This window comes from Molossus molossus, unplaced genomic scaffold (assembly GCF_014108415.1).
Source record: "Molossus molossus isolate mMolMol1 unplaced genomic scaffold, mMolMol1.p scaffold_m16_p_7, whole genome shotgun sequence".
In the NCBI taxonomy this organism is placed as follows: domain Eukaryota; kingdom Metazoa; phylum Chordata; class Mammalia; order Chiroptera; family Molossidae; genus Molossus; species Molossus molossus.
Genome location: NW_023425401.1, coordinates 6,651,968 through 6,666,963, shown reverse-complemented (window position 1 = coordinate 6,666,963; position 14,996 = coordinate 6,651,968). Strand labels below are relative to the sequence as shown.

The 14,996-nt window shown below is 52.8% G+C and overlaps 1 protein-coding gene across 5 annotated transcripts in view; it reads right to left on the bottom strand.

Annotated features, from left to right (window-relative positions):
- ELMO1 (engulfment and cell motility 1) overlaps nucleotides 1-14,996 on the bottom strand; it is a 457,757-nt gene that overhangs the window by 261,215 nt on the left and 181,546 nt on the right. For all 5 annotated transcript variants that reach the window (XM_036247227.1, XM_036247228.1, XM_036247226.1 and 2 more), the window contains 2 exons: nucleotides 13,023-13,145; nucleotides 11,525-11,656 (listed from right to left, as the gene is read on the bottom strand). In XM_036247227.1, the coding sequence (XP_036103120.1) occupies nucleotides 11,525-11,656; nucleotides 13,023-13,145 (255 nt within the window). The remainder of the gene's footprint in view (nucleotides 1-11,524; nucleotides 11,657-13,022; nucleotides 13,146-14,996) is intronic.

Here is a 14,996-nt window from a genome sequence, read left to right as displayed (position 1 = left end):
CTGTACCGGGTCCCCTGCAGCCTCCTGCCCAGAAGAGCCAGCACTGAGCGCCCTCTGGCTGTGAGCCCCGTCCCTTTTGAAACTTCTCACGGGAGCAGAGGCCAAGGGCAGGCAGGGCCCGAAGGACTGGCCTAGGGACGGGCCTGCGTGCTGGCCCCAGAGACGAAAAGGCAGAGGACAGAGAGCCACACTTCCTCACCACGGCTCTGTGAGGGCTACAAGTCCTGCCCGCTAAGCGCCCCGGTCCCTAGAAGCCATGCACTCTGGCACATGCCGCCCCTCAGGATTAGCCCCAGACACGAGACCACGCATTTCTACTCTCTGACCCAGCCGGTTAGGGTCCAGTGGACGCTGGGGGGGAAATGCGGACCCCAAACTCATTACAACATCAGATCCAAATGGTAACGGCAACAGTAGAATGTAGCAACACTTCCCCAGTGCCAGGCAGGCTTCTAAGAACTTGACGTCTGTTGACCCATTGTGTCCACAGCGAGCGTGGGTGGGCTCTATACCGTCTTCTCAGTGAAGACACTGGGGTGGAGCAGGGTCAGGGGAACTGTCCACGGCACACGCACCCGGGCTGGCTCAGAACCGGCCGTCTCGCCCCCCAGGCGTGCTCATCTAAGCTGGGCGACGTGAGTCTCAGAGAAGCGGCCTGTTTCCATGTTACAAAGCCCGAGTCCCCGTGCGTCCGTCACCCCTGCACCTGCTGGAGGGTGCCTTCGGCTCCAGAGTTCCAGTACAAAGACGGAGCCAGGAAGTGTGACAGCACGCTGAGAGGGTGACGGTTCACGCTGTGCACTGTGCCTCCTTCTGCCACAGCCACGTTTGTTTTCTGAGCCTCACGTGAGGACATGATTTTTTTTTTTATTGACTTTTTTTTTTTAAGGGAGAGTGTGGAGAGAGAGAGAGAGAGAGAGAGCGAGCGAGCGAGCTGCCTCCCATGCCTGTCCCTACCAGGGACTGAACCCACAATCTCAGCATGTGCCCGGACTGGGAATAGAACCCGCAACCTTTTGGTGTACAGGAAGACGCTACAACCCACTGAGCCACTGGGGGCCACAGCCATGTTTTATCACAAAGTTTTATAGGTTTTAAGACAAAAATGGGAGGTGGAGGACTTTAGCTGGGACGCGGTTCTTTTGAACCTTATTTAAAATTACCCCACTAACACTGCGCCTTCTCCACCACCCTGAGCAGCTCCCTCGCCAGGAAGGTAACTCCCACACAGGCCTTTGTTAGGAGCGCCCCCTCGTGGCCAGAACACAAACTCAGCTCCAACAGGAGCTGAAGGAACCTCAGGGAAACAACAGACGCTGAACAGGAAAGGGGGGGGGGGCGGGGATTGGGGAACCTGTCTCCTCAGTTTTCTTGGTTATCCCTGAGAACTTGTGCTGAGAGCTAAAATTCATAACAGTAGCAAAGGCAAGAGGAGAACAAAGCTCAAATATTATCACGGCAATGAATTTGTTGCTAAAGGTTTCCTTTAGCATATTTTCTTTAAAAATAATGAAACATTTCAGAAGCACCATTACTCACATGTTCCTGGTGGGGGAGGACGAACAGATGTGTTTCTCACCATCTCCAGGTGGCGCCCACAGCAGGTCAAAGCTGGCTGTCCGTGGGCTGACTCTGGGATAAGAGGATCCCCATTCTCAGGACCCCTCCGTGCCCCCCCAACTCCCCACTAGGGTAGGGAGAAGGGAAACAGCATGTCACATATGCAAAGTCACTGACCTCATGAAATGGCTGCAACACACAGGCCCTGGAGCCACACTGGACTGACATGGGCAATCTTTTCCACTCCGGCCAAACAGCAAAGCAAGGTCAGGGCAGAGGTCTGCTAGTATCCTGCGCGGGACTTCCGACGTGTCTGTGTCACTGGGAAGTGCCATGACCCTAACCTGAGCCACAGACATCCCCACGAGGCCTCGGGTACCATGTGAAGAATCCACCATGCAGAACTCTGTCCGGGTGAACTCTCTGCTCGGGTCAGTGATGGAGAACAAACCGTCATCTGGTCGTCTGACATCTGGTCGTCTCGGGTTCTACCAAGGGTCTTTCCAAAGCTAACCTTCCCTTTCCTGCATGTGTGGCTACAACGTTGATGAAGTTAGGGTCTCCGCACTTAAGACCAAATAGGAAGACAGTGCATGGAAGCCGTGCCCTGTATCGCTGAACTGAAACCCCCAGAGGACACTGCGGAGCCCACCCCGGACGTGCCCGCACAGCACAGTGTGGACGGAGCCATCTGAAAGACGGGGCGCCCACCTGCCAGGGAGGAAGTGAACCACACACAGCCTGCGAGTCTCTGCTTCAGCTGCCACTGGCCTCGCACCGTGTCCCCTCCTTCGCTGCGCCCCAAGCCTACCCCACCCCCAATCAAGACGCAAGTCTGGAGGACACCTCTGAACACAGAGCTCCAGAAGCAACTACTTAGAGAACAAAAAGTTGAACATGATTCTATTTTGTTGTTGTTTTTTTTTCTTTTTCTTTTCATTAAAAAAAAAAACAAAACACAAAACCACATTTATCTTCAGATAGAGTGGGAGGGAGAGAGGGGGAAGAGAGAGAGAGAAACAAACCAGGGTCGGGGACAAACTGCAACCGAGGTACGTGCCCTTAGTGGGAACCAAACCTGGGTCTCTCTGGTCCGCAGGCGGACGCTCTAACCGCTGAGCCAAACTGGCCAGGGTTGAACATGACTCTAAAAGATTCAACTTGCCTGGGAAATACGTGTCAAGAATCAGCGCAGACTTCCCCACATGGCTGTGTACCACACCCCGACAATGCTGGTTCCCCTAGACTCCACCACGCCTTCCCGCCAGGTTACTGCAGTCACTCGCTGTCATTATGCATGAGGTAACCCCCTCAAACATGTTATGTGTTTGGATTTCTCTGTTCCAGTGCATTCTTTCCTGCGTTTCCATGTTAAGGCAGAAGAAAATGCTAGATGTATAGAGTATGCCCCTCATAAAAGACTTCCAGGACAGCTTAAGGAAAAATAATTGGGAACGAGTCAGGCGATGTGGGGACTAGATAAAGGTTCGTCAGCCAGGAACAGCAGGCAAATCTCAACAGGGAGGCCTCCTGGTCATTCTAGATGCTGCCAGCCCCTGTGGGGCCTGGATGATGGCCACAGAGACCCCTGCAGGGCTCCTAAGGCCCCTCTCTTGTTCCTACAACTCACTCTGCTGGCTGGTCAGCATGACTGTGAGGTAACTGGGTGTCACCCTGGCCAGTCCTCTGAGCTCAGCTGGTCTGATTGCAAGTCAGTGGCTGTGGTTTTGCGCCATCTGGTGGCTGATTCTGCTCCGGCTTCACTAATGATGGATTTCCCCACTAGTTTGCACCTGGACGGGGCAACACCAGAAGTGATTGGGACTGGAGCTTTGTATTTCAGGTGGGGGAGGGGGCGCCTGGTCAGACTGGACCACAGAACAGCAAAAACGAGGCCGAAAAGAGCCGATCCGGTTCCAGGGAACAGGCCCATGAGCTCATCTGAACTGAACTGTGCAGGGGTCTCAGTCACTGCGAACCCCCTCACCTAACGGCCCGAGGGTCCCGAGGGTGGCAAAGAAGAGCTGGGGCTGGGTGGACGGGTGGCGCCTGGCCAGAGCTTCCTGGCCGAGCACCCAGCCCACGGGGACTCCATCAGTTGTGTGGCTAGAAGTCAGAGAACTGCAGTGAATGCCAATTTTAAAAAATGTTAGGTGCCCTTTTGCTTTTGTGGCCTACTGTGTATGGGTCATATTTTAACTACTTGAAAGCAAAGTGCTTGATTCGGAATACTATCCCAATGATTAAGCCATTCATACGGGGAAAAGTGATTTACCTCACAGAAATCCGCTTGACTCTGTTTCCAGAAACGCCTTGTTGTGAAGGGGTGAGGGGTGGGGGTCACCATGACAGGTAGGGAAATGTCATCATTTACTCTCTGCGATTCACACACGCAGATTCTAGATTCTCACTAATGCTGTCCTGGGACTTTAAGGGACCGACAAAACCTTATGAGAAGGTTCTGCTAGGAACTGTGAGAACTGTAAGCCACACCCACTACAGGCTGAGTTCTCTTCTGGGTAGAATGGTTGCAGGATGAAAATTCTCCACGTGTCAGGGGCATGGCATTTGGGCACAGTTGTCACCGTGGATCCTAAACTCCCCCGGTGACTGTCCTGAGCAATGCCACATGGTTGGGATGGTCCCTAACGTCCCACGTGCCTGGGAGCCAGGGCTGGGTGGCTTTCTCCTCCCCACTTGTCACAGACAGGACATGGGGCCAGGACAGCCTGGGGTTGTCTTCCCCACCGCTCACCTCTGAGCCTCCGGGCACAGGTTTTCACCAGCTGTCAGTACACAGCCTCGTTTTACGTGCGTCTCTATGTAACGGCGCTTGTTTAACAGATGCTGTTGGTCCACTGGCACTGACCCCGCAGCAAGGGCGCTATGACTCACCTGACCTCGGCTCACCTAGCACACATTTCCCATGAGACACAGCACAGCCCGAGGGCGCGGGACAGGCCGGGCTCCAGCGCTGGGCTTGGGGACCAACAGCAACATCGCCGCCACAAAGCACAAACTGTCACACAGCGTGGCCCCGGCTGGGCTGTGAGACAGACACTGTTGACGGCATGAGAGCCGAGACAAGCGGGCAGGGTGTCTTCTTGTTCGGCCTCGGGCGCCCGTCAGGCAACGCAGGTCATTCGCCCCCCGGGCGTGTCTGCGGATGCCTGCGACAGCACCGTGACGGCGACGTGGGGGTTACCAGTGAATTTTAGTGAGCAGGTGTGGCTGCACATATGGACTCCATGAGTAATGAGGACTGATTGCATATCAAACTCCTCTGAATGTAGGATTCGTTCTAATCTGCCCTCAGTCATCACTCCCAGCCAGGTCCCCCCTCGCCCCATCCACATGGGCTGTGACTCACTATTTGCAGTTTCCCAAGCACACGTTTTCTTTCATCTTTAAGGGTTTCTTTGAACATATGTTTTGTGACTGTCCTCCTGGGACCACTTACGGCTCTGAGTTCCCATCACTGTCCATCACTGTCCGTCACGGTGTCGTGGGGCGCGGGGCCGCGTTCCACGAATACTGTTAATGGCAAGTGTCCCATCATCTTAGTAGCATCTACCTTCACAGTCTGCTCCCCACGTGCCAGGCGCGGTTCTGAATGGTCTGCGAGGAGCTACTCACTCAATCCGCACACAGACCTGCTGGCGGAGAGAACCCTTCTGCCCCAGGTTAAAGGTGGGAGACCTGAGACGTGAAAATGGGAAGTAACCGGCCCAAGTCACTCAGCCGTGAGTGGGAGAGTCAGGGGTTAACCCCGGGCAACTCCTCCCAGAGCCCAAGCTCCAGCCCGTGCCACATTCTCACTGTTGAAATGGAGCAGCATGTTGACTAAGATGCTTCCTTCTGTGGTATGGGGACAGGGACAGGGACGGAGATGGAGGAAACGATTTTATAAATAAGCATCTCACGTCATTCCCTGCCATCTGCATTTCAGAAAAACATATATATAAATGGCACCAAGCACTGCATTTGTAATTATGTGTAATTATACTATGTAACTGTGCATAATTATCTCCTATCACCCAAGAAGGTAGAGAAATCCTCTAAAAATATGAACATAAATCTGTACTAATCATTTCTAAAAACTTTTTTTTTTTTTGGTATTTTCTGGTGCTTTGCTGTCCTGGGTCCTTGCTGACTTCAGGGGCCTGGCCTTCCCGGGGTCAGCTAGCTCCTTAGAGAGAGGCTGCAGAAGGAAAGTCGGAAGCTGGCCGAGGCAGGTCCAGGAGGTGCAAGGAAAGGAGCCGTCTCCCTAACCTCCAAGTGAGGTGAGGCAGCAGGTGCTGACGTAGCAGCTGCAGCACGTCACCCAGATACCCCGCCAGGTAACTGACGAAGGTGACCACACTCAACAACGGGGTTTCGGTGTGGGAAAAACAGCATCTCTTGGAAGAAGATGCTAGCGAGGACTTCCATAGCCAGAGAGGAGAAGTCAGCGCCTGGCTTCAAAGCTTCAAAGGACAGGCTGACTCTCCTGTGAGGGGCTGGTGCAGCTGTGACTTTAAGTCGAACCAGTGCTCATTTACCACCTGGAAGTCCCAGGGCCCTTAAGAATACACTAAATCCACTCTGCCTGTGCTCTGTAAGTGGAACAGCAAAGCCTGGACGACAGCACGTCTGTTTGCAACATGTACTCAATGTTTTAAGCTCACTGTGGAGACTTAGTGCTCAAGTAAAAAGATTCCTTTCAAAATATTACTGCTCATGGATAATGCACCTGACCACCGTAGAGCTCTGATGGAGACGTACAATGAGATCAATGCTGTTTTCATGCCTGCTAACACGACGTCCCTTCTGCAGCCCAAGGATCAAGGAGTAATACTGACTTTCAAGTCTTATTCAAGAAATACTTTCGTAAGGCTACAGCTGCTGTAGATAGAGACTCCTTGGATGGATCTGGGCAAAGTAAACTGAAAACCTTCTGGGAAGGATTCACCGTTCCAGATGCCATCAAGAACACTTGAATCTATGGGAAGAGGTCAAAATACCAACATCAGCAGGAGTTTGGAAGAAGATGATTCTGGCCCTCAGGCATGACTTTGAGGGGTCAAGACATCAGTGGAGGAAGTAACTGCAGATGTGGAAACAGCAGGAGAACTAGAATTAGAAGTGGAGTCCAAAGGTGGGACTGAATTGCTGCTATCTCGTGACAGAACTTGAATGGATGGGGAGTTGCTCCTTATGGAGGAGCAAAGAAAGCCGTTTCCTGTGATGGAATCTACTCCTGGTGAAGACACTGTGAAGACTGTTGAAAGGACAACAAAGGATTTAGAGTCTTATGTAAATTTAGTTGCTAAAGCAATGGCAGGGTTTGGGAGGATTGATTCAGTTTTGAAAGAAGTTCTATTGTGGGCAAAATGCTGTCAAACAGCATCGCATGTTACAGGGAGATCTTCATGGACGCAAGAGTCCATGGCGGCGACCTTCACTGTCATCCTAACTGAAGAGAGTGACAGCCACCCTAGCCTTCGGCACCATGAACACCGAGGCAAGTCCCTCCACCACCAAAAAGGGTTATGACTCACTAAGGCTCAGAAGATTGTTAACTTTTTTTTTTTTTTTTAGCAATAAAGTATTTTTTACTTAAAGTATGTATATTTGTTCAACATAATGCTATTGCACACTTAACAGGCTATAGTATCATGTCAACATGACGTTTGTAAGCACTGAGAAGTCAAAAATTTCATGGGACTCCCTTTACTGCAATATTTGCTTTATTTCGGGGTCTAGAACTGAACCCCCGACATCTCCGAGGTGTGCCTGAAAACACATCGCCTTTTCAGTGTTTGTCCAATAGACTGGACAAAGACAAAGACCACAGGCAGAGAAGTTATCCCATCCAACATCAAGAACCATAAATCCTGAAGGGTCTCTGGTCAGGAAGATGACTCTTCACAGAGCATAAACGCTGTTTTGAACAGGTCTCGGTCACTGCAACTCACAGGGTCTAGTTTATATGTAGGTATTTCCTGTTTTCAAAATGAAATCATCACCTTGAGACATACATGCACAGTTCCTTAGAGTTCCACTACAAATGCTAACGTCCCAGGCAGTACTAGCCCCTCCTCCCACCAGGACCTACAATGGCAGGTCCGTGTTGAAACTCCAGGGTCACTGAGGGAGAGATCTCTGGAGGGTAAGCCACTTGTTCTACAATCAGGTGCCTTTCTGTGTCATGACTGACCACACCAGCCCTCTGGCCACCTTCTGTGTCATGACTGACCACACCAGCCCTCTGGACACTTTCTGTGTCATGACTGACCATACCAGCCCTCTGGCCACTTTCTGTGTCATGACTGACCACACCAGCCCTCTGGACACTTTCTGTGTCATGACTGACCACACCAGCCCTCTGGACACTTTCTGTGTCATGACTGACCACACCAGTCCTCTGGCCACTTTCTGTGTCATGACTGACCACACCAGCCCTCTGGACACTTTCTGTGTCATGACTGACCACACCAGCCCTCTGGCCACTTTCGGCTGAGGCTGTGGAACTGTTTCATCAGAAAGCCCTGCTGTCCTGGGGCGCGGTGGGGCCCATCGGCCCTCTCCACGGAGTTGTGCTTTATGATCCTTTAACGAACTGTTCCTGCCTGGTTGGAGCAACAGCCTCTTCTAGTTTGGAGAACTTAGAAAGCTGCCTGTGATCTCCATGATGCATGCCCTCCCATCAGCAAGGAAGGGGCATGCCATCTGCTAGGCGCATCCCCCACTCCGGGCCGTACCCATCACGGACACCTGGCACTGCAGGGGCCTCCAGCAACCTGCCTGCCCGATTTCACCCGCCAGGACGCTGACACTGAAGGTTAACTCACTGGCCCTTTGGCCTATGGTTTGTTAGTAGGAAAGAGAATTAAAATCTGGGCCCACTCAACTCCCAAACCGTGTCATTTAACACTTCGTGCTGCCCACTGGGGAGACGTCAAGTGAGAAACAGCGATCTTCATCTTATGAATTGAACTTTTCTTCAAAGAGAGCCAAACGATTACCCACATTTCAGACTGCCCCCGGAGGAGCCCACAGGAAAGCGCTCGGTGAAGTGACCAGGCGAGTCATCCCTGTGAAGCAGTCCTGTTCCGAAGGCGCAGAGTCCTGCACCAGGACCAGTCCGCCCAGGGCCTTGGTGGGCTGACCCTGGGTGAACTCGCCGGCTCTCAGCGCTTTTGCACGGTGGCCTCTAGGTGGCGCAGGAAGCGCGTGGTTCCCTTCACCCGCCCGGCTCGGCTCTTTCTGCTTGGCCCTGGGTGTTCACGGGGAAAACCTCTGCTTGTCGGAGCTGCTGGAAGCTGAAATCATTACTAACCAATCTTTCCAATTTCTCAATTCTCTCATGGAACAGGTCGCTGGAAGACGTGTCAGAGGAAGGACTAAAAAGGGAAACGGAAGAAAGAACCACGGGAAGGTACGGGAAACCAACATCCTCCTTCGCGTCTTCTCTGCCCAAGGTCTCTGCTTTTGCTAAAATCACTTTTCAGGCCCTGAGAGAAGAGGCCACAGAAGTGGTAAACGCCTTAAAAGTACATCAACTTGACGTTTGGTTTGGAAAACAGCACACCTTGTTTTTCATCCAGTACTCACGAAACGGAACGGTGGCCGCTGGGAATGAGACGCAGAAACACGAAATTGTGGGGAAATGAGCAGCCACGTTAGGGCACCGGGAGCTGCCCTGACTTTGCCTCTGGAATCCTCCAGTGACTTCCCACCCGGCCAGAGCGGGACGATGAAAAGGAGGGGCTTCCTCCCTGCACCCCCATTCCGAAGACTCCTCGAAGAGACCTGTAATGACCCGAGAACCTGTAATAACCTGAGGCCCCCAAAGTGTCCGCCCTCTTTCTCCATCTATCACACACATGGCCAGAAGGAGAAATGACACTGTACATTCTGGGATTCAACTGTCCCCAACAAAAGCCACTAGGATCTGGGGCAGAGACACCGGAAGTCCTGGAGCCAGGAAGCAGTAGGTGGAAAGAGCTAGAAGTCTGCATTTTTCTACGTGATTCCAACGCACCGGGAATCTGGGGTGTAGCTGAAGGCGGAAGAGAAAAGGGAATAACTGGGAACATTTAGAATGCACGTGGAAGGAATGGGGGGCGGGTAAGGTAGAAGGTAAGCACCCCCACATTCCCTCGGCTAAATCCCTGGAAAACGGGCTCTGCCAACAGTCCGGTGAGGTGAGAGCAGGGCCCGGCCACCCATGCACCGCGAGCATCGACATGCACCTAGCGCAGGAACCCTCACCCGGCCCACCAGTCATAAATCTGGTTGCTTACATAAAAATAAATAAATAAAATAGGAAGAAAAAAAAACCCACAAAAAACAGATTCGACTAAAAGACACAATGGAATGTTATAGTTAAAACATCGACTATGATGGAATAGAAATGATATCTCATGTCTGCAGAGCGCGTTGCAAAGCTGAATGCAACATTTCACAAGTATTCTTATTAAAAGAGACTTGCAAAGACTGCCACTATTAAAACAATAACTCAGGCTGTTAGTTTCTTTTCTTTTTTTTTTTTAATTTAACAGACATTACTGGAGCGTTTCAAACACATAATCATTTCTAATCCACTGCTGGTTAAGATGGAAAATAGAGCAATTTGGTAATATTGAAAGCCTTATAAATACACACCCTACAAATGACAGCTACACAAATTAGTCCTGATATAGTGATCACGGGCGTAAATTAATGGGCAGCGAAGATGTTAATTACAAACTGGATGGTAATTTCAAAGCACTGAAACACTCAGGGAAAGGGCTTGGTTAAATAAACTGTAGTACAGCCAACTAATGAAAAACTCCCCAGCAATGAAAACCAAGATGTGGGAATGCGTCTGCAAAGCAGTGACAGTTCCCATGAAAGACAAGGTTCCCCAGATGACACACAAAGCGTGATAGCCATGTGTGTAAACATTAATGTGTGTGTGTGCATTCAAGGAAATAGGACTTGGCAATGATAAAATAATGCCTGGTGATTTATAATCACTAAAGCACAAATCTCATTTTTGTGGGTCATGCATGATGGAAGTTAAAGTGGAAACCCAACTTTCTTTTTTTTTTAATCCTCACCCGAGGACATTTTTCCAGTTTTCGTTCAGATAGAGTGGGAGGGAGAGAGAGGGAGAGAGAGAGAGAAACATCGACGTGAAAGAGACACATCGAGTGGCTGCCACCCGCACGACCACCCAGGGCCGGGGACAAACTGCAACCGAGGTACGTGCCCTTAGCGGGAACCGAACCCGGGTCTCTCTGGACCGCAGGCCGACGCTCTAACCACTGAGCCAAACCAGCCAGGGTGGAGACCCAACTTTCCATCGGCAGAATGTGAGCTGACTCAGCCCGAGTTCATGCCGAAACGTGACAGTGGTAAAGGCAAGAACGAGACAGATTTATGCTCAGGACGAGCTGTGTCCTGATGTGCAAAGTGAAGGAAAAGAAGAGCCCAGAGACATCTCATTCGGATCTGCAGCAAGACAGAACTTTCAGGGAAACGTCTGTTGCGTCCATTTCCTCCCGCTTGAATTTCAGGAGACTCTCGCTTCAGTGTGGATACGCAATCCATGCGCGTAAGGAACCCCATCTCTGACCCAGTGACTGGATCCATCCCGCAGTCGCCATCACCCACTTCATTCAAAACAGAACCTCAAGCATCTCGCGGAGCCTGAATGGAGTCTAGGGCCTCCGGGCTCGCTCCTCTTGGTTACACTTAATCAGAGCTGGATAAACAAACTCGGTATTAGTCACACTTGTGCAAGTTATTCCGTTTCACTGCGGCCAGCAGAGATTTTCATGTGATCCTGTTTAAACCAGCTAAACATCTGGAAAATGTGAAAACGACTCCGCGAGGCGCAGGCGGACCACACGCTTGGAGGAGAGACATGAGTTATGCAGCTGAGGTCAGCCCCACGGCGCTGGAAGGAGGGACCCCGCTGGGCAGGCGTACTTACGATGAAGCCAAGTTTCTTATAGTCCCGGGTGTACATGGACTTGCGCTTCTCCATGCTGCCACTGCTGGCGTTGGGCTCCGACTCCACATCAAAAGCGATTCTTCGAAGTTCAAATATGATGTCCCTCTGAGCCTGCGGGGACAGGGAGACAGGAGGGGAGGGGGGCGGCTTTCACTGTGCGGCAGGGCGCGCACTCCCGGCTTCCCGGGGTTAGGCATGAATCACTGCGTTAAGGAGAAAAACAAAACCAGACAGATCAAAGGCGTCTCGGGTTGTCAGGCTGGGCTCGGCACGCTCCTTCTCGTCCTGTCACTCGCTCTGCTGGTCAGCCCTGGCTTTACTCCACGGCCAGCCTCACGGCCAAGTCATTTTGGAATACTTGCATCCATTGTTTGGAGTTCCTAAAGGAGCCCCGACTAGGACGGAGGGCTTGGGCTTGGAGACAGCCCGGCTGGAGAACGGGGGTGACAGAGACACACAGCGCGAGGCACAGTGTGAACAGTCCTCAGATGACGAGGAATCTCTAACTCCACTGAGAAGTGCCCTCATGGAAACAAGCCCTTAAAAATGGTCAAACCGATCGATTTTCTGTATATTTTACCACCATAAAAAACGTATTTTAAATAAATAAAAGAGGGCTTCCCAAACAGGGAGGGCTGCTCCTGGGAACAGCACTGTCTTCCTTCACTCCGTGTACGAGTGACGGTCTCCTCTCTCAGATGGTGGCTGCTGGCCTGGCCACAAGTCTGGGGCGTGCGAGGTGGCCTCTCCGTCACCCCCAGTCACAGGGTCTCGCGCCACGCGGGAAGCGCCCGGCAGTCACACACGCCACATGTGCAGCACATCTGCAGCCCATCAAGCCCTCCGGGGCCGGGCGGGGGCGTCCCCTTTCCAGGGAGCAGCGCTGCTGAGGCTGAAGGTGTGCAGCAGCAGGCCCCCCGCTGTCTCCCCCGACTCTGCCCTCACACACCAACGTCCCCCAGAGCCTCCCGGCTGCAGACATCACCTTCGTGCTCGACAGACAGAGACCTGGAGAGAATCACAGCCAACAGCCCACCGACACCACACAAGCCCAGAAACCAGGTCTGACCTGGGCCCCACCTTTGGACTGATCGCTGGAGAATGGAAATCGCTTCCTCAACCTGCAGAACCACATCCCACAGAGCAACCAAGTGGCCCCCTAGTCCGGGGACTTCACCAAAGCGATCACCAGTGAGGGTACTGGGGCCAAGGGCCAAGGTCAGTGGCCCTGTGATGTCAAGATTTCTTATCCAGTGAAGAAAGGATTTGCGTGCATTCAATGTGCCGTGAAATAGTCCGTTCATTTTATTTTCTGATCCTAGAGTCACCTACATTTGAAATCCATTTCCCCAAGTCGAGATGATAGAAATCAATGATCTCATCATCTAAGATCCCCGGGTTTCAGAGTAGCCCAGGAAAGACGCCAATGGCAGCCGCTCGCCTCCAGTGCCCTCGCTGCTGTCCGGGGAGCGCTCACCTGGTCCTGGGGGTCCATCTTGGCCATCATCCTGTCCTCCAGGAGGTTGAAGGTCAGCACCTGCAGCACATACAGCTGGTGGGCCATTTCGTTGTTGATGGCCCGCTGAGCGCGGATGACGTGCTGGGGAGATGGTACACAGAGAAAAGTTTTGAAAAAAGGAAAAAAGGAAAAGCAAACAGCTGAAGTTAACGCCCATCCTTATGCCAAGTAGATCCTCCTTCTTTTGGAGGCCCCGGGGATGCAGGTGGGGGAGCTGTGCTTCAGAAGAGAGCTCGTGAGACAGGCGACTTGGAGCTCGCCTTTCTCTTCCGGGGCCCAGTAAGGTTCCTACTTTAGGCCGGAAACCAGGAAAAGACCTACTGTGTGCGGGGAACAGCAGAAGGTGGAGGGCACTGGAGATGCCCTGGTGACATGGCCTCTGAGCCCAGGAAGGAGCGCCCGAGGGGACAGCGCTGGCCCAGCACTGGGGAGGGCTGTGGGGTGGCTATGGGAGGGCTATGGGGTGGTTGTGGGGAGGCTGTGGGGAGGCTACGGGGAGGCTGTGGGGAGGCTACGCTGTGGGGAGGCTACAGGGTGGCTATGGGGTAGCTATGGCAGGGCACAGGGGGCAGCCGGTGCCCACGTCTGCTGTCGTCTCACCCACGGCTGTCTGACAGGTGAGCCCCCCTCTAAACGGGGAGAAGTTCCAGAAGCAACACGCACCAGCAAAGCACCTATGAGACCTGTGGTCAATGCACTGTGAGGACCATGGGAGCCCCCCGGTGCGGTCAGGGTGTCCCCGAGCTGCACCTCACTGGCCTGGCAGCAACTGAACGAGAAGTGGAATGAACGGCGCTTCCTCTGGGGAACAGAGCCGGAGGGGACACATCTGAAAGGAGAGGCCCGAGGTGAGGGGCCTTGTCTCCCTCCCCAAAGCGGGTCTGAGACGGGATCCAGCACCGGGGCCTCACGCACCCCCACTCTGGCTGGGACCACAGTGGTGCCTTAAACACGGCCGACCGGTTGCCCGGGGCAGCAACCATTCAAACCAGTTACGTTGAAGATGCTAAACCCAACCAGGCCTGCTGTCTCGGAGAGCTTTCTCCTGGCGCCCCAACCTGGCGTGCGCCTGAACGCCACACCCTGCGAAGGGGGAGGAGGAGGAGGCATAGAAGGAAGTCACAGACCCAGACCTATGGAGGCTGAGGGGCGGGAAGCCGGGCGGTGGGATGAGAGGCTGGACTATCGCCACAGCCGTTAGCCTCCAGAGCAGAGGGCCCGTGCACAGCACACATCCGGTAGCCAAGGCCTGTGGGGCCGACATTTAGGTCTTGGATCCGTTCTGCGTGTGTTCTGTAAATGGTGTGAGAAGGTGGCCGGACCTCACCACCTGCTGCGGCACGGATGGGCCTAGGGGCTGCGGTGCTGAGTGAATCAGACGGAGAAGGGTAAGTGCCGTGTGACCTCACATATATGGAATCTAGTGAACGAAATAAACGAACAAACGAACGGAAACAGACTCACAGATACAGAGAACAGACTGATGGTTGTGGGGGGGCTTTGGGGGGGTCTGGGTGAAAAGGGTGAAGGGAGTGAGAAGCACACATCGGCTCCCACGGAACAGTCACGGGCTGCAATGCACAGCACAGGGAACCTGGTCAGTCATGTTGTAATAACTGTGTAGGGTGCCAGGTGGGTACTGGAAACGTTGGGGGGCCACACTGGAAAACGTACGATTGTCTGACCGTTATGCTAGACACCTGAAACTAATACCAAATAACGTCAAATGCCAATTGCAACGGAAATAAAAGACAAAGTGAACAGGAGCTGCAGTACATGGATATCTATTCTAGTAGCAGCTCAAAAGTGTCTTCATCCCAAGTTCTTCCCAGAGAACACGAAACTGGACACTTCAGCTGTCAAAGCCTCACGGGAGAAGTCCCACTGAAGTTAACCCATCTTTGAAACACGGGGGCCAGAGTCACTCCACCT